General features: G+C 39.9%; 2 protein-coding genes across 4 annotated transcripts; both read right to left on the bottom strand.

Moving 5' to 3' along the window:
- Nucleotides 1–370: 370 nt before the first annotated feature.
- LOC107692557 (uncharacterized) lies at nucleotides 371–8,532 on the bottom strand. Of its 3 annotated transcripts, none has more exons than XM_016491645.1 (3): nucleotides 8,168–8,532; nucleotides 4,133–6,927; nucleotides 371–4,014 (listed from the first exon to the last, which is right to left on the bottom strand). In XM_016491645.1, the coding sequence occupies exons 2-3, from the start codon at nucleotides 6,171–6,173 to the stop codon at nucleotides 1,646–1,648; spliced, it is 4,410 nt and encodes a 1,469-aa protein (XP_016347131.1). In that variant the 5' UTR covers nucleotides 6,174–6,927; nucleotides 8,168–8,532; the 3' UTR covers nucleotides 371–1,645. The 3 variants fall into 3 exon arrangements, with proteins under 3 accessions (XP_016347131.1, XP_016347133.1, XP_016347132.1); XM_016491647.1 differs by having other exon boundaries at nucleotides 8,172–8,532; XM_016491646.1 differs by lacking the exon at nucleotides 8,168–8,532 and adding an exon at nucleotides 7,711–7,962.
- A 3,617-nt stretch (nucleotides 8,533–12,149) lies between these two features.
- LOC107692556 (protein shisa-7-like) lies at nucleotides 12,150–19,568 on the bottom strand. The gene is made up of 5 exons (XM_016491644.1): nucleotides 18,168–19,568; nucleotides 17,924–18,075; nucleotides 15,748–15,813; nucleotides 15,481–15,669; nucleotides 12,150–13,187 (listed from the first exon to the last, which is right to left on the bottom strand). The coding sequence occupies exons 1-5, from the start codon at nucleotides 18,899–18,901 to the stop codon at nucleotides 12,271–12,273; spliced, it is 2,058 nt and encodes a 685-aa protein (XP_016347130.1). The 5' UTR covers nucleotides 18,902–19,568; the 3' UTR covers nucleotides 12,150–12,270.
- Nucleotides 19,569–19,593: the final 25 nt, after the last annotated feature.

Below are 19,593 nucleotides of genomic sequence, written 5' to 3'. Positions count from 1 at the left end.
GCCACTTTCTGTCTGGTAACGAATGTAAAATCTTTATATATACTTATATATCCTTAAATATAAATATATTTAGACAACTATTCCCTTAAGATATCTACAAAAAAAAGTAAGATCACACTGCATGGTAAAACGGTGATCTTATAGCAACAGAATAATGTAATGATAAATATTTAAACATTGTGACAAAGATTTAACAGAAGCAATAAATAAATAATAAATGTTAAGTAACAATAAAACAACTTCAGGAATTGATTAAACCATGAAAAAAAATGTTTATGCAAAATGCATATTTGCCATATTTTAATATAAATGCAGATAAATATTAAATACTGAGGTAACAATAAATGTTTACATGGAATTAATGAGGATATAACATTTTACAATTTTATTAAATGCTTGGGTTTCATCAACAACCAGCTTACCATGTGTAAATAAAGTGATAGAAACATACTTATTACTTTTCTTCTTTTAAAGAAAAAGAGGCTTATAAGTAGTATGGGATCTCTACATGAAAGGTGAGAAAAGTACATCGGATACGTTCATAGTTGGCAAGTGGACAGACTGTGTCACACATTAGTACACTTAATCAAGACCGGATCTAAAGTGATAACTCTTACAATCACTCTTCCAACTACCTGAAGTGTAGCTATGATAAAAAGATTGACTTTTGCTTAAAAAACATAATAAAATATTGACACAATTTACATTACAGAACACATATTTCTTTCCATTTCTCCAGTAAGCTCTATACATAGACGCTACATTGTATTACCCATAAAATGTGGTAAGGCTTCTATGGGTATTACATTTTTTGTCCTTTATGGTTGTGAAAAATCATATTTTTCCTGTTTAAGTGCTGGCATTACCATCTTAGTGGTATAGTTTTCTTGAAGTAAATAAATCAAAACAGGGCTCACAATTGATTTTAAGAATTGTTACTCAGCATGTATTATGCATTAATTTCTTATGGTTCCTCTATTAAGAGTTAAGATACATTTTCAATTGGATTTGTCATGTAACCATCAGAGTCCAAAGTCTCATCACTGGCACTGACCTTTCAACACATGGACAGTAGTGTCCAACATGCAGTAATATATTCCTTAAAATAAAATACTCATCTTCCTAGCAGGACCCTTTTTTCTCCTGATACTGAATGCACTTTTTACATTAACAAAATCACATCTCCACACTTGCTCTAAGTGAACACCAACAACACAATATATATCAGAGACAGAATAATTCTACAGAGCATCTGTTGAGGTGAGCAATAACCTACTGTTAGGGCACAATACAATATTTGCCAAATCACTGAAACTTCATCTATTGCCAGCCAAGGATAATTTCAATATGAACAAGAGTTTCCTCTTAGAAGTGTGATATTGAACAGATGGGTAGGCTAAGCATTTCATTAAGACAAATGTCTTTGATACATTTGTGAGTTTGTTGAAGGTGTTCATTTTCAGGGGTCCAAGTTACAAGAGGAAATTTAATATGAATGAGAGTGAAAAGAAAAAGCTCTCATAACACACAAGTCAATGCCTACATGAGCATAAGATGTATCCAGTCAGATATCTCAGTTCTTCTCATGAAAATCGCAACACTTCTCTTCTAAAAGTGCATATGAAAATGAGTTTAATGGCAAAACTTAGTGACTATATTCCATATGCAAGGATGAAGAGTTCCCTTTACACTCAAACCTCCTGTATGTCGATCCCATGACTAATTTAACACAAAGAGCCCTATCTCGTTGAAACTTAGCCAACGTCCCACGACACACCTTCTTATGCCGTGTGAGGAGCATTGCATTCCAGAAACGACAGGGACAATGTTTACAAGAAAATGCTCTGTTGGCTAAATGGGAGCTTCTGTGAATGAGAGCTGAGAGGAACTTGCGAGACTGTTTTCCACAAACTGGACATTTCAAACGATGCTGAAGGCCTCTCACTTTGGGACAATGTCTAGCTGCTATGTGAACTTTAAGGGCTACCTGTTGAGAGAAGGTAGCACCAAGGCAAAGGGGACAGGACTTTCGTTTCAGAGGAACTTTGAGAGAACGAAGCCTGTTAAGCTTCAGTCCACCTGGAAGGCCCAGTTCATACACAGCACTTCCTCCACTTCCACGTCTGATTCTCACGAGCACAGCCATGCGCTTCTTAATTTTATGTTGCGTCCTGTGAATTGCTCTCCTTTTTCTTTTAACAAGTTTTCTTCTCTCATTTCTCTGCTTTTCCCCAAGGGAGGCCTCCACCTGTTCTCTCTCTACTTTTGCAGCCGGGGTCCATTTGTAGCCTATCTCCTCTCTCTCTTGCTGTCTTTTTTTTTTTTTCTTCTGTCTCCTCAACTCCTCTTGGCTTTGAAAAGTGTGGTGGTGTGTAGATTGAAACTCAGCTGAATGCTGCTGGGAATTGTGGTGGTGCTGATGTGGCTCTGATGGAGGCAACGCGAGGGAATGCACTGGTATGTTTGGAGCAAGAGTATGCACATGACCAGTGTGATAAATGGGTTCACCCTTTATCCCAGTGTGTTGTTGCTGATGGTTACAAAGAAGAGGCCCTGAGGAAGTTGACGGCAGAGAATGAGAATAAGAGGAGGCATTCTGTGCAGCATTGGTATCGGGTATATAGAACAGAGGGGAGTAGCCAGCTTGTGTTTGGGGAGGAGCCTGCTGGCTATGAAGAACTCCATGTTGTTCAGGATGTGTGCCACTAGGTGGTGCGAGCTGAAGCAAAGCATTTGTAGCAGCTTCGCTTTCCGGTATAGTAACACCAACACTGTTATCTTCCCCTGTGCTCCTTTGAGCAACTGGCTGGCCAGTCCGTGTTAAGCCATGTTGAGAAAGCCTGTGTCGTGTAAGGCTGTTAGAGTATGCAAATGCCTTACCACACACTTCACAAGAAAACAGCTTTTCTCCACCACCCTCATGAACAGTTTGGTGATGTGCCGTCAAGTGAAAGTGATGGCGGAACGATTTCCAGCATATCGCACATGTGTACAGTCTAGGAGGGGGCTGAGTGGTTGATGTCTGTGGCTTGACATCTTGAGTATATGAATAGAAAGAAGAGCCGCCGCTTTGACCTCCTTGAATCAAGCTGCCACCAGAGGATGGATAGCGGTTAAGGTTTTCCACACCTGGCGTGGTTGCCACTTCTTCCATTTCTCCTTTCTGGTGTAGCTTGCCATGTCTTTTAAGGCTCTGCGCATATCCAAAGTCCTTTCCACACAGGATACATTTGTAGTTCTTCTCTCCAGAATGCACTGTGTGGTGCTTGCTAAGATGGAATGCCTCTCTGAAGTACTTGCCACACACATTACAATGGTGAGGCTTTTCTCCAGTGTGTATTCTGTCATGCCTCCGCAAGGTCTCTCTTCTTGCAAATCCTCGACCACAGACGCTGCACAAATAAGGTCTAACATCACCACCTGTCCCTCCTGGTCTGTGAGAGGACTGCCTTCTTTTAGGGGGCTCAACACCAACCACACCAGGTTCCTTCTTCTTGCGGGGCTTACGAGGGCGCTTGGGCTTTCCACCAGGTGTCTGCTGATTTGGTTGCTGGTTGAGGGCCAATGCACTTGGGTTAATAGTTCCTCTAAAGGACTTTTCCATGACAGATGTTGATAACGGACCACTAGGTGAGGCAAGAGGTCCTAGACCCAGACCTCCAAGCAATCCACCAATGATATCCCTTCGATCATCCCCTCTACCTCCACTATGGGCAAGATCACCACTCATACAATTTGCAGTTGCAGCAGTGATAGCAGAAATGGCACTGTTGACAGAGCTAGTGACATCATCTTCAGAATCCTCTAACAGGGATGAAAGTGGGAGATGTGGCTGTTGATGATGCTGCTGGCTTTGGTTTTGTGGGTGTGGATGCAGAGTAGGAGCTAATGGTGCCTTCCTAAGTGCAGTCCCTGTCATGCTGCCACCACCACATGTTGTTGTTCCAGAATACAAGTTACTTTGAGAGCGCTGGTCCTTGTAGTCATCACTGAAATCATCACTCCGGTAAGAACCTGCACAACAGACTAAACAGTAATAATGCTATGCACACAAATTTCACAGTGCCTATGAAAAATGTTTGACTTTTCAGTGGGTTTACTAAAAATATGCACTACACTAGACGTTACTCACCGGCAGCATTAGTCGCTATTCCATCTTGGGAGCCCCCAGCTTTATTGCTCTTGCTTTCTATATTACTTTCATGCTTAGGTCTTGGTGTACGGCCTGGCTTGCCACAGGTGCCCGAGGCTGCATGGTTCAAAAGGGATGTACTTTCCCGAAAACAACGACCACAGGCTGGACAGCGAAAAGGTTTCTCTTCATGTATTTTTTCATGGCGGGTGAGTGACTCACGACGATTGAAAGCACGACTACAAGTAGTGCAGGCATAGGGCCGTGCACCAGAGTGGATGACACCATGTTGAAGTAGGTGACCCTTTTTCTTGAAACATTTTCCACACTCAGAACAATGAAAAGTCTTGTCAGGACTGCCACACGAAGATGAGGCTGCATCCTCTTGAGTAGAGTGGGGAATACTTGGATCAGAAGGATGCAGAACTGGGTTTATAATGCTACTTCTCATGCCGCTTGTGCCAGCTGTAGTTAATTCATGGCTACGTAGGTGCCTGCGCAGACTAGAGAGATGTGTGAAAGTTTTGCCACACTCGCCGCAATGATAAAGGGGTTCTTGTTCAGGCTGAGACTGAGGTGGCATGGAACCATGGCTGTCTGTTTTAGAGCCATTTGTCACCAAAACTGATGCTGATGTAGAAGAGGGTGCAGAAGAAGATGATGAGACAACAGAAGTAGAGGATAATGAGGTTAGGTGGGAAGAAGGGTCCCCACCAATACCAGACAAACTAACACCCCCACCTCCATCTAAGCCTGGTGTGTTCTCCTGGTTGAGTCCCCCTGAAGTGCTACTGTTGGGGTTTGTAGAGCTGTGACCGCTGCTGCTATTGTTGTTGCTGCTTTCAGACTTTCTCTGTGGCAGGTAGCCAACCATGGCTTTCTTTCTCCTACCACCTCCAGCACTATCCCCCTTTCCATCCTCTTTTGATAAAGAAAGATGCAGAGGAAGTGGAAGTGGCAAACCGGCTTCCTGCTGCATCAGAGATGCTAGCTGGTTGGAGGAGAGTACTGGGATTCCTTGAAAGTCAAAACCTCCAAGCGAAGAAGGTTGCGATGAGGAGTGCAGTGGATGGTGTGGATGTGGGTGAGGGTGAGACAAAGTGTGAGGTGGTAGTTGCTGATGTTGTGATGGTAGCTGTTGAGGCTGTGATAATGCAGTTAAGTGACCATGAGTGTGTGAAGAATGAAGAGCAGGGGGTGGCGCAAGGGCTGAACTTGTTTCTCCTGCAGCTTGGCCCAGACCAAGACCAAGATGGTTATGACTGCCTTGCTGAACTAAAAATTGTTCTAGACTGGAATTGGCTGGTACTCCAGAAAGAAAATACTGATTTGCGGCTAACATGCAGCTAAACTGTTGATGTAGGCTTCGAGCGTCAGACTGAGATCCTGCCAGCTGATGACTAAAGGTAGTTACTGCACTACTGCTGGGAGGGTTATTGGAAGTTGAAACAGAACTTGAAGGAGATGGGGAGGAGGACGACGGACCAGGGGAGGGCTGAGGTACTGACAGACTAGGATGCAACGGGGGTGGTGGAACAGATGAAACCAGTCCTCCAATTGCCCCTGCAGTTCCTCCACTTCCACTACTGCTGGCAAAATGATCAAATCGCCCTACTCCTGAATGTAACTGCTCTTGTGAAAGGGTTGTCTCAGTTGGGTGGAATGAGCGCAAAAACTGGGGGTATCCACTCACATGACTTCCACCACTGCTTCCAGACATTTTGCTGGATTTCCTCAAACTTTGAGATGATGAAGAGAGGGATTGTTGTTGCAGAGGTGGGGGAGGTGCACTCATTTTTGCAAAAATTGATGCAGAATCTGTAAAGGCACTGCCTCTAGATGCTTGTAGTGGGCCTAAGCCAAGTCCAGACAAAATTGACCCAGATGTCTCACCTTGCTGCTGCTGTAACTGGTGTTGGTGAAGCTGCACTTGCTGTTGGTGTTGAAGTTGTCGCTCTAATCCAAGACCTTTGAATTGATGGGATTGGTGTCCACTCAGCATCTCTATGATGTCCACATTGTATTTTCCTAACTGGAACATCTCCCAGTTACTGAAACATGGTGCGCAGTGGCAACACCTTTTGCCCTTTGAGCAGCAACAATATTTCTATGATGCTTTTCTACTAAGTTGTAGTCAGAAAAAGCAATTTCAAAAACAGTGCTACCTCACATTTTCCTTATGCTACTGGTGTTGTTTCATTTAAAGTGGGCAGCCACATACTCACTCTTCAGGCAAGTAGTCGACGAGTACATTTTGTATTGACTGTAACATGAATTTGTAGTCTCTGCAAAAAAGCCGTTTTTCAATAGGATTTGTCACTTATGAGATGACTAAAATTGACTCCCTTTTGGCTTCACATTGGATTCCATAAAATCAGTTATTTTGGATAGTTCAACTTTGATATCAGTATTTCAGTCTGAATGTTCCATAAGAGTGCAAAGACATATGGACTGGTAAAAGAATGCCACAACTGCATGAGATGCAATCATGTTTTCACATTTTGGGAAGTGCACTGTAAGTGCTTACTGTCGTCTGAGTTCATTGAAAAAATGTCACTTCCTTGGTTACATTTTTTAGTTCATGACCATCCTACAGTAGGATGGATCCCTCCAAATCCCATGGGTTGGCTTCATTACATTCAATATCTATTCATTCTTAATCCACTCTGACAAAAGTGGCTTACATCTCTGTTTCCAAGTTTCAATTAATTTATTTTTCTTTTTTCCATAGCTGGAAGTAAAATCCTCTTAATATAATTCTTGGGGGCTGTGATGTTGTGATGCCACTCTTCTCACTGCGAGAGGAAAAAAAGAGGAACATGTTAAATGATTGAATTTATACAAACACTCTATACAATTCTTTAAAAAAAAAAAACATAAACCATCAAAACCCCAAAGACAACAAAAGAATTTGATTTAAAGAAAAAAAAAGAAAAACAACAACAACAACAGACAGACTGTTTATTACAGCAAGCATTTGAATGTTTGTTTATTTTAATACATAGAAAATGTAACTTGTGTGTGTGAATAATTATGCGAGTATGGACACATCTCCGAAAAAGTTCCAAGTGCTTCAAACGAACATCTTAAAGGCATTACTTGAACATTTCAAGGCATTTCCATGATTCCCTTTTTGCTCAGTTGTATTCTTAAATAGAGAAATGAAATAACCTACAATAACGAAATGAAATAACTTACAATTACAAAAACAATAACAAAAACTGAGTATCTGTTATTTAGTGATCAATAGATCTTAAAATATAAAATTATAACATTATTATTGTAACAATTCACTCTGAAATACTACATCGTGTTTAATACATTTAAAACATTGGTTCATCTTATCTATCAGCATCATCTAAATTACAGAAATTAACAGACACATTCAACTGATATATCGCTTATGCATTTAACGAATGTCATTTTACAATCACAACACGATACTAAACAAAAGTAGTGTGAAATACGTTCTCAGACGATAAGCGGAATGTAAACAGTAAGATAACACACATTTTCAAATATTTACACAATTTTCTTATATTTAAACTTCGCGAGTGTTTTCTATCACTTTGTCTTACATTCTGAGCAGTTGGCATTGTGCTGAAAAGATGCCGAGTGCGGTGTGAATCGTCAGGGCTAGAGGTGAATTTCATGTAATTATTACATCTTCCGATTGCATCGCGTATCGCTACAGAAAAGAAAATGTCCATTTCGACAGACTCCGGGGAGTAATGGAAAAATCTCCCCAGTCTACGATGGGGAAAATGCACTTCGATTTTCAATAGTGCTTTAAAAATGCTCTTCAAAGTATTAATGGTCGCGAAATCTTCTAAGCGTTGGGGCTATGTGTAACATGTTAGCATGCAAAACAGCTGGCTAATACTACACATTCAGCAAAGGGACAGCTTAGCTTGCCGTCATGATGCGCGACCTAACAACAGCAAGCCAGATAATGCAGGAGCAAATCTCTCTTATTGTGCAAGTAAATGAATCATAATGAAACCACAATCGAGACAATAAAATAGGCCTTTTTACCTACGCATCCATCTTTTAGCCAGGTCAAGATGAACCGGGCCTGCTATACTCTCTCCCACCCTGCCCCCCTCGTTCATGTACCCCAGCAGCTCTGCGCTGTTTTCCAGTGGTTAGCCTTCTAGCTACAGCTAACGTAGTTAGCAGACTCTTGTTTCCACTGCAACCGTGCTGCGATAGCATGAGACCGAATGTCTCTTATACTGTAGAACAGATGCACTTATCGTACTTATATCCTGTGGAAAATGCATCAAACTGTATTACGACCGATGACTTTTTATTTTGCGTTTGCTTTTTTTTTGTCGGCTAAGATATTTTGGACGGTCTATGTTGGTGTTTTAGAAAGAATGAGTGACGTGTGAGATATTAACATTGGTCGTTTCCGGACCTTGGAACACTTCCGGCTACTCCATTATCTGCCCGTTATGCGTGTTTTTTTTTTTATTTGTGGTCGAGACCGTGTTTGTGTGAAAGTAGTGTACTGCGAATATTAGCGTTTTTATTATAGAGTTACTAATAACGATAGGGTTCGTTTGCTTTTTAGCTGTATTGTATATGCGGTTAGCTTCCAAGTGTTGTTGTTGTGCAGTCAAATTTGACATGTTAGCGAGCTCTCAATAGGTAATTCTGAGGTAAATCCGAATTACAACTCGGCGACTATGAATCTGATGTAATATACTAGATGTGTTATTCAATTATTGTAGGATTCATTTAGCATTATGTTTGCATCTTAGAAGCTCTTATTGTGGCCATTTTATTACATACTGACAGCTCAAATTCAAAGGCTGGTCCTTATCAAAATGGCTGCCTCGGAATTGCTAGTCTTATTTCCAGTCTGATGCTTCATGGAAGATAATATCGTAAACATTGTACAGTAAATGCCGACATGAATAATTTACATTTTCTGTCTCTCCTCCTTCTATGTGTGTCACCAGACATTCGAGGCAACAGTTTCATCAGTTAACTTTATTTTACAAAGGTGAAATTTAACCTGTATGGAAGGATGCAATATATATATATATATATATATATATTATTATTTTTGTTATTATTATTATTTGTTATGATAGTAAAATATATGTAAACATTTGGGTAATGCTTGATTTAAAATTCCATGTAGAGAGAATTCAAACATTCATTCTGCTTCTGTGCTTAAATATTTCAAGACATGATCTCATTATTCCCAGCGTTTCAGTCTTCATTGTCCTGATTTGCTTGCCTGCAACCAATGCACATCCCATTGTAGGCTACCAACCTTTTAAAATGCTTCAGGGCTTTATTTGCACATACAATGTTTGTTATTTTCGACAGTAATATGCCTTGTTAATAAATTCCATAAACATTTTCATAATTATGGCTTGTGGATACAAAACAGACATTGCTACAGACTTTTTATGACAAAGAAAATACTAAATAGATTAAACTGCTCTAATTGTCCCTGAAAGAAACTTTAAAAAGTTGAAATTTCACTTAAAAAGAAGACATTCGGTTACATACATACAACATACATCCTATGACATCATTTATATAAACCCATTGTGATGTCTCTGCAACAAGCAATGGCATTTGCAGGCTTAGAACAATTACTATGTGACATCACACGGAGAGATTTTCGAAGGCACTCCTCATCATTAGGAATGCATGAAGAATTGTCAAACAATGAGTGGCTTTAAAGTTTGTGCTTCTATTTTCTACTCATAATTTCAAAAGAATTTCATGAGAAAGATATCTAAAACAAGTTAACACTAAAACCACAGACGAAAAAAATCACCATCATAATTATAATATAACCATAACAACAAGAAGAAATTTCACCAATAACCATAATATTAACTGTCATAGTAATGACAATAACAAACACCAATGTATTACAGAGCTGTTAGGAAGATTGTCTTTAAGTTGTATTCATAATTCTTTAAGATACACACTAGTTCCTGTGAAAAGTTAAATGAATGTTACCACCGATTCTCCTAATGCTGATGTGATATAAACTACTCCTTAACACTTTTACTGGGAGGCATATATATTCAAATAGTCCGTAACTTATAACGTTCAATTTCATTACACTGAAAATTAACCAAGAGGTAAAAAGTCTATGACAAAAAATGACCAGTTGGTGGTTTTACAATGTAAATTCATTAGTTTTCATTGGTAAAATGAGTTCCTGACACCTGCGCTATTTCTCAGCGACCAGAACCATACAGTAAATTATATCTGGCTTGTTTGTGAACAATCTCACATTTACATTTTTCATTGTAATATTTACTTACTACATTAATATCTTTTTGTAAATGAGATTATTATCACTGAATAATGAGTAAGCTGTGGGTAACATCTGTACCACTAACGCATGTGTGTTGTATAGCCCTTAATATTGATAAGCGTTATTGGTTATGAAGATATCAGGTATGACTTGTTGTGTTCATATCTCGGTAACAGCAGATTCAAAACACAGGTTAGCTGTTTTGGCATGCCCGTATCCTCAGACTGTTCGTAGAGTCTCAGTTTTAACAGCATATACACATGGCTTCAACATGGAGATTCAAAAAGCAGTCCAGGAGCTTCGTCTTTATGCAAATGTAAACCCACACCTGAGTGAGATAATGATACTGCCATGTTACACGCTAATGTTATGCCAGAATACCATAACATATACGTATATTGATGAGTGCCCTTACTCTTGAGTTGTTTTCTTCGTCTCAGATCCATATTTAATAGCTTAAGGTGAACCGTTTGTCTACACAGTATACCTAAGAGGAGCACTGATGGGTAAGTACCCAGCGTTACAGGAATCTAATGTATTATTCTTGTGCTTTTGGTAGTCCAGCGTCCCTTATGGTGAATCTCTCTTACAAATCCCAGCACTTGGACATTGTAGAAAGTGGTGGCTCAGAATCCAAACAAAGGGTCATTGATCATTAATGAGTCTTTTTAATTGGAGAAAAAAGATGATTGTCAGACATTTCTCTTGGTTTTCGTCAGGGCTTTTCTGCCCAATTGTGTCCCAGAATGGCTTTCATCGATAGTTCAAAGCGATCTCCAGTTATGTACTGAAGGGCAGACTTGAGAATTTAAAACTTGTGTACTATTTTCAGGATTCCAATAAATAAATAAAAACAAATTAAACAGAAACTCACTTGGCACCTCCATGTTAAATTCACACTGAATACGATGCAGGCAAAACAATGGTAAGGTATGGTAAGGCTTGCTTTCTCTGTCTCGCAGTATTCAGAAGAGTTCATCAGACTCTTAAGAGTTTATGGATATGCTCCTCAAATTGTTCCACCTTCATTCATTTTGACATATGTTGTGAAAACCCTGCCGCACTTCCTCATTATGCTGAAGTGGATTAGGGTTTAAAAATAGATAAGATCCAGCATGTACATTTGTCCAGCTGTAAGTAGCTTTACAATTCATCAGTTGGGATAAGCGCTCAACTCATGTTCAACTGGTTCCTCTTATGCAGATGTTAATTATTATATTAGTCTCCCAGTAGTTCCATCATAGTTATAAGATGAAAGCCGTTCTCTGAAATAAATGGCTCCATAGCAGCTATATCTGTAATGTATAACAATGTAAAATATCTGAGGATAAAAACATGACATACAGATATGAAAAATGCCTCAGTTCATCTGTCACATCATGTGGAATTTATATTACACTCTACTGATATTCTATGCAGTAGGTGTATAGGCAAACTGTACGCAAATAAATAGTTGTATATGGCAGCTTCGATCATAATTATAGCGGCAATTTCATGAACATAAAAAGCACGACAACTTTGAAGCTCTATCAAACCTGGCTTATAACTGTTATCTAATCTTATCTTGTGAATTTGCCACTATATACAATATATATCTGTAAAAATATGGTGCCACTTCGCTCTCTGTCGAGTTTCTCCCACTTCGTGGCCCCCTACTTCAAAATCTGCTTCTCTTATTCCTTTACCATCCTCCTACTCCTTTTCTCTCTTCTCTCGTTATTTCTCTCCTTCTTCCGCCCACTCTCTCTCTCTCCCACAGTCCCTCTACCATCCTCCAGCTCTTCACACAGTCTATCCCTCACCCATCTTCTCCATTCCCTCTTTACCCTCTCCAGCCTCTTGCTCACACAGTAACCTCATTCTTGCTTCCTGTTCTAACCCCTTGGTTGGATGCCACTCCTCCTCCACTTCCCCCTCCACCGGGGATGAAGTGAAGTTGTTCAATGGTATTTTGCCTTTTAGCTGCAAATGCAAGCCTCCTGGCACTGTGTCCACCAAGAGTTCCTGTTCCCATGACAACTCCGGTTCCTGGCATGTCGCCCCATCCCACTCCTCCAACCCCGCCTCCTCCCAGGTGACCTGACATCGCCGCCGAATTGCGCTCCTGCTCTCGCCCGGAGGTCGGGTGCGAGTTCATCTTGATCATGTGGTGACGATCGAGCGACGGCGTGGCGCAAACATTCTGCTGCGATTGAGCTTTCTGGTGGCTAACGCGGGGCAGGGTGGGCACCATTCCACCTCCCCCTCCAGATGTGTAGTCGACCATTCCCATACCCATCCTGCTTCCGTTGTACTCAACCCCGTCTACCTCCTCCTCTAGGTGGTCTGGGGACATCAGCAGCCTCTCCTTGGACTTCTTCAGGGTGTTCGTATTGGAATTCTTTGATGAAGTGGCCATAGCTTTGTAGTACTGGTGCTGTTGGTTCTTCGACATCCTTGACAAGGTGTTGCCGTCACCGAGGGCGAAGAGCTGGTCAGTGGATTTGACGCGGCGTGGTGGTTTGGAAAGCATATCGTAGTTGTGGTTTTGCTTTGACTCCGGTGGATCCAGAGGGTAAGGATTCGGGGTGTGGCTTGGAGCAGACTGTGGATGAGGTATTCGAGGACGAGTAGCACGGTTGGGAAGCGTGCCTCTTCCCCCCAGCGTGTAGTCGCCACCCCAGGGAAGGTGATGCTGGGAGGAATGAAAGGAGGGAGGGGCGTTGTTGGGCCTCCGTTTGGTGGTACAGTAACCTGAATATTCCTCCAATCCTCCTTTCTCTGTAGGTGGAGGAAAAATAGTTTGAAAAGATCAGAAAATTGGGTGAGAAAAGAATAAACCAATTAGGGATGCAGATATTAAAAATCTGACCACTATGAAAATTATTTTTTATTTTTTTAGAAAAATGCAATACATTTATAAAAGATAATTCATTTTTCATGGTATGGTGGTTAACCAACAAATGACCAAATCCAAATTCTGTTCAATACCAAGGAGACTTTGTTTTCCTGTCTGTCTGTCTGTCTGTCTGTCTATAAAAATTAACGGCCGACATTACAACTCTATACAATCTGGACTAAATAAATTAACAATAAAACACTAAAACCAAAAATTTGTTAATAAGTTAATAAAATGGAAAATAAAAAAGTGAATTTAGGCATCACATGTAATGGGGTGTTATTAAATTATTTGTGTTTTTAAATATATCTTTAGGTGAGTAGCCTATTATATGATAGCAAATGTTATCTAGATGGAAAATTAGCATATTGCTAACACCGTTTAATAAATAATCTCTAATATCAGGCAATAACCAATATGGTACCAATACTGTGTATATAATAAATATGGATGCACATCAAGCTTTGCGCTACAAGCTAGAAATTCAATCAAACTTTCATCACAATTTACTAAACTCTTAATATAAATTCTTCAACCTCCAACTCTGGACTACATGTTTAACGCTTGATTTCATTACAGTTTTTCTCAGTCGCTTTGGTGCATTTCTCGAATAATCCTTAATATTTGCAAAGAAGTGTATGCATTTCTCAAAACAATTCGTACAAACAGCACCGCACGATGTATTACCTGCAAAAGCCCGTAACTTACTCAAAATCTTTAGTTCATCTCTCAAAAGTATTTATGTCAATGAACATATCAGTGCCATCAGAATGAAAAGTCCTTGTGTCATTGTTCACAAACAAGATAGTCAAAATGCTTAGTCATGTTGTCAATATTACAGTGCACTCTGTTAGTATTACCTGATGTAAATTATGGCAACTGTTTGGAGGACATACTATATTAAAATGCAGAAGGCTGCACTTATGTATGCCATATATCCATTTCAAAAGTACAAATTACTGTATGTGGTATATTGATTGAAAGAGACTGGATTCACAGTTACACTTTTACTATAGTGTTCTGACAAAAAAAAAAAAAAACCTTACCACATCATTGTGATATAGAAAAGAAAAAAAGAAACATGGGCACAAAGGCAGAAATACAAATTTAGACAGACAAACACAGGAAACACCCCTTAGGCAGAACTTTGTTTTTGCATGCAGCACTTTACGAGGAATTTCAGAGACCTAGTTATCATTGGTTGATCCAGATTCTCTTCATTAGTGAAAGTCAAGATTTACCTGTACAATTCATGGCAAATTTACAAAAAGACTAATAGAAATGTGTAGAAAATATGTGTGACAGTTTATGACAACTAGATCAACCATGTTGTATTTAATGACTTACACGATAAACTAATGACTAGATGTTCTGAGGGGTAAGACTATTGCACACAGAACTATATAATAAATTCTGAGCAACATGACAACAGCATGTACATAATCAATTGCATGAATGTACCAAAGCAATCGCAACTTGTTCAAAAGAATGAGAAACTGCTTTTATGACGTGCACAAGTGACTAGATGATAGTAGTTTTGATAATTTCATTTCTGATCTGAGAAATGCACCAAAGCAACTGAGAAAAACTGTAATATAATGCTTGATTTCATTAATGCTTAACACTTTATTTCATTAATATAGCAATATTAATACAATCCTGTTTTATCCTCAACCCTGAGCCATTTCATCTTTTGGCTGATTAAGTCTTGAGTCGTTGTATCAGCCTGTATAACCTTCGCCTGTGCAGAACTTTCTTGCCCTCCAACTGTAACTCACACTTCCCAGGAGGTTTGATGTCTAGCTGAGAGAGAAGCCTTAAGGCTGTATACGTCTGTACAAGATTGTGGGCGCTTTGCAATGGTTTGCCCTCATTAAAATCACCTTCACAAACATTTATATCTCCCAAGCATTCCAGTGAAACACTAACACTGCTTTCAATGTCCTCATCATCAAGCAGGTAATTTCTCCTTCAAAACACAACAGTGCTAAATGTCACACTGTTTTTGATGTTCGTCCATCTATTTCTCCTTATTGCTTATAAATTTGCTTTATGCCTTTGAAATTATGTGGGCTATAATAAGAAAGCAATCAAGCCAACCTTTTATGTCATTCCTACAAAACATAATTTCCTTAAGATTAGAATCTTCCTCTCTACTGGCAATAAAGCACTCACCCAGACGCTTGAGAGATGAGTATCTGTTGATCTCAGGCTTCATGGCAGCTTCATACGAGGGCGGCAGCTGAGCCAGGTTATGTAGAGAGTGATGGAAGGACGGCTGGGGCTTCATGGCATTGGTATGTTTACTGGGCTTCAATGTGCCACCGGTGGCCATCTGCATGTTGTTCATGCGTGGTGCACGCTCTTTAAACACACAGTGATGGACATAGAGGTCATTTCAAACTCAGAACAAACAATTGTAGAGCTGTGGGCTTTACCTACCAATGGTGGCTGTATGTTTGGGACTGGAGCCTGTGGTGTGGATGAAGTTATGCTGTAGATTCCCCACTGTGAAACAGAACAAAGACGTGTGCTTTAGAGATTTCTGCCTTCATGTCTTTGTGACAAATTACATTTAGTATGAATTCACAAAGTACATTTATCAATCTACTGTAAATGTTGCCCTATTAAGCTCTTTCTAGCTCCACAACGTGTTGAAAATGTTACACCATCTGTTCATTTTAATACCATCATATACAGCTCTGTGCTAAATAATTCACAAATGCCCTTTCATCATTTGGCTATTGCTTTTTCCCTGTGTTCCTTCCTTGTCCTGAATTTATACAGTTGGCCGTTCACAAGGCTCGAGCGGAGATGGAAACATGAAAGGAACACTGTATGACATAATGCAATAATACCAGCCAACTGCAACCTGGTCCATGAGGATAACATTAGTTCACATTTAAAACAATTTAATATTCTTGAATATTTGACCCAGGACACTTTTTTTCCAAGTTATAGCTGTTGACATGCAATTAATGGGATTTTTTTTATCAGTCTTGATGGATTTTAATGGATTTTAATAATGGACATTTAATTTTATAGCTTATGGAAATTGAATATGGAAATAATGGACTTTTAATTTTCTTCTTGACCATAGACATTAATAATAATAAATCTCAGTACATTTAGTGGATGGTTATGCTCTGATTAATCTTGACTTTTCATTTACACATTAACATTTGTGTATCTAGTGTAATTCAGATCTATCTCTTCAACAGGGATTCTGTTATCTGATTTGTATGTAATTATTAACTACTTTGAATGCATAAATGTACATAGAATATTTAATTTAGTATTTTTACCTTTTTCAACAACAAACAAATAAAAAAAAACTTTTTAAAAATAGCCCAAGGGAGGGGTTCATTTCACCCCAGTGGTGCAAGATTGTCCCCTTTAATTACTGTCAATTTCGTGCTACCAATTAATGTTTCTATTCATTTCTCTTAATAATAAATTATAATACATTTTATTAATGATATATTAAATAGTAATACGATCTTAAACATGCTAAAATCATCTTGCTAAATTAAATACACTGTTCTTAAGTTCACCCAAAAATGAAAATTAGCCCACGTTTTACTCAAGGCATCCTAGGTGTATATGTCTTTCTTCTTTCAGATGAAACCAATCGGAGTTATATTAAAAATTGTCCTGGCTCTTTCAAGCTTTATAATGGCAGTGGGCAGGGTTTTTTTTTTCAACAGATAACAGAGAAGTCAAATAAAGTGCACTCAACTATATTAAAACCCGCATCACACGGCTCCGGGGGGTGAATAAAGGCCTCCTCTAGCAAGTCGATGCCTTTTTATAAGACAAATATCCATATTTAAAACGATATAAACACGTTTTTCTCACTTCTGCTAACTGTCAAAGGCTGAAGCCGTTCCTGCAGATGACGTAGGACGTATGCGTAGTGTAAGCGCCGGTGATTAGTGATGAACTCGGAAGCGTGACAGAGAGAGAACAAAACAAAATGCTGATCAAGAATTAGAAGCACAAATCAAGGATTTGTAAAGAAAAATGTCAGAGAATTTCGATATAAGCCCAGAGGAGACTGGTTTTCCTTTGGTAAAGTAAGGAAACAGGGAAGGTAAGGAAATTCACCCCCCAGAGCCGTGTGATGCGTGTTTTAATATGGATGGATGCGCTTTATTTGACTACTTTTGGACTGTTGAACAAAAACACCCGCCCATGCCATTATAAAGCTTGAAAGAGCCAGGACAATTTTTAATATAACTCCGATTGGTTTCATCTGAAAGAAGAAAGACATATACACCTAGGATGCCTTGAGTAAAACGTGGGCTAATTTTCATTTTTGGGTGAACTTAAGAACAGTGTATTTAATTTAGCAAGATGATTTTAGCATGTTTAAGATCGTATTACTATTTAATATATCATTAATAAAATGTATTATAATTTATTATTAAGAGAAATGAATAGAAACATTAATTGGTAGCACGAAATTGACAGTAATTAAAGGGGACAATCTTGCACCACTGGGGTGAAATGAACCCCTCCCTGAGTAAAACATGGACTAATTTTCATTTTTGGGTGAACTAACCCTTTAAGGGGGGCATCTCCCCTATGTATGGAGATTATGGAGTTTGCCACTCGCGTCGGTTATCTTTACTCTGTAGCGTTGGATAGTGATTTTTCGGGGGTCGTCCAAGAGTTCCCTCTCCTCCTCCAGTACCCAAGGCTACACTGTTGTTTCTCTCTCCCTCTTGAACTGGACTCGACTGGTGACGCAACATTTCCACAAGAGCCCTGACAGGGAAGGATGTAGGAACGATTAGTCAATAGAACACAATTTAAGGTAGATCAAACATCCTTTTTGATCAAGACTCATGAACTCTCACCTGGGCATGTCGAGTTCTCTGTTCCTAGGCTGCCGTGATGCCTTGTGGAACGCCACTTTAATGGCCACTGCCACTGCCACTGTAAACGAGATGACTCCGCCGATGACGTAGACCGTGTTGTTGCTTTGTTCGATGCGGCTGAGGTCCGGGTGGGCAGGCGGTGGGGGTCTGCTTGCAGGGGGGGCCGTATTGGCCCACACAGGGGAATGGTAGTTGTGGCAGATGTTCTGGTCCAGCCTTCGAGTGCGGTCCGGACAACAAAACCGATAATGGCAGGTGCCGCAGCAGTAGATGAAGTCATCCTTGGAGCAGTTAAAGGTGAGGTCATACTGCCCCATGACATCATAATAACCCCGACACACGTCCACTTCCACCAGTTTGCGAGGAGGCGGAGCTACCTGCGCCGCTCCGAAAGGGGCCTTCAGTGCATCAGTCGTTACATTCTTTGGCAGCATTATCTGAGGCAGTGGCCTGAGGGGCATTTCTGCCGCTCCAGCTGGCTGCTTTGGCCGACGATTCATGAACTTCCCTCGCATACCCCCACCATTTTTAGAAAGGGGGTACAGAAACCCCCTACCCTGAGATCTGGGGTTGAGCGTCGGGGTTATGGTGATAGGCCCATTTGGTGTGTTTCTGGTGGGGCCCGGGACGCTCGCAGAGGAAGCGTTAAGTGGGACAGCGATTAGCAGGAAGAGAATGATGACACGCATTCGAGCTTCCAAGGTGGGCATCATCTTTACATGACTAACGCTGCTATTTTCTCTCGCTGACTCAACCCACCGCACAATGCCGAATTTTGTAAAAACAGCCTGATTGCGCTGTATGTAAAATATCCTTGTAGCAGCCCTCCGACGTATGAAATCTGAGTCTATATTAAAACAGTCTCAAAAGAAAAATCTGTTCTCAAAGTCTGTTAAAGTGTGTGCTGTGAACGGTCACACTCCGAGACGGTGTGAGAGAAAAATAACTATTTTGATGTGCTTTCAGCTTCAAGGTGAGTTACACAATACATATTCTCTCATCATGCGGCGCTTCCGTCCAACATATAGCTGGAAAACCTGAACAATATGTGAAACAATTCAAACGCTGACAATATTCTGTGCAGGCAACATACAGTTGGCTAGTTCATGTATAAACAGGAAATGAAAGACTATTTAACAAATTGTCAGTTTTGAATGTATTAACAAGGCAAATATTCCCTTTTGTGGCTTTCTTCAAAAACACACATTTACACATTTCCGCAGACAAACAAAATGGCTTCTCGTTACTGTCCTTCTATTACTTTAGTAGCTAGTGTTTTCATGACACATGAAGGCAATTATGTTGTAGTACAACTGTGTACATTAAAAGTATTTAGGTTTAATTCCCCGTTTTGGCACTTATCAGAATTAAATATTAATTTAAGAGAAAGGGGCAACTGTAAACA

The sequence above is a fragment of the Sinocyclocheilus anshuiensis genome, unplaced genomic scaffold (genome assembly GCF_001515605.1).
Source record: "Sinocyclocheilus anshuiensis isolate Anshui unplaced genomic scaffold, SAMN03320099.WGS_v1.1 scaffold831, whole genome shotgun sequence".
NCBI classification, from domain to species: Eukaryota; Metazoa; Chordata; class Actinopteri; order Cypriniformes; family Cyprinidae; genus Sinocyclocheilus; species Sinocyclocheilus anshuiensis.
This window is presented reverse-complemented; position numbering and strand designations above follow the sequence as displayed.

Coding starts and splice junctions, on each gene's coding strand:
- LOC107692557 (XM_016491645.1), bottom strand. CDS start 6,173: ATGTTCCAGTTAGGAAAATACAATGTGGACATCATAGAGATGCTGAGT. Junction 4,015..4,132: donor AATAGCGACTAATGCTGCCG/GTGAGTAACGTC, acceptor TCTGTTGTGCAG/GTTCTTACCGGAGTGATGAT.
- LOC107692556 (XM_016491644.1), bottom strand. CDS start 18,901: ATGATGCCCACCTTGGAAGCTCGAATGCGTGTCATCATTCTCTTCCTG. Junction 18,076..18,167: donor AGAGAACTCGACATGCCCAG/GTGAGAGTTCAT, acceptor CTTCCCTGTCAG/GGCTCTTGTGGAAATGTTGC. Junction 15,670..15,747: donor CAAACATACAGCCACCATTG/GTAGGTAAAGCC, acceptor GTGTGTTTAAAG/AGCGTGCACCACGCATGAAC.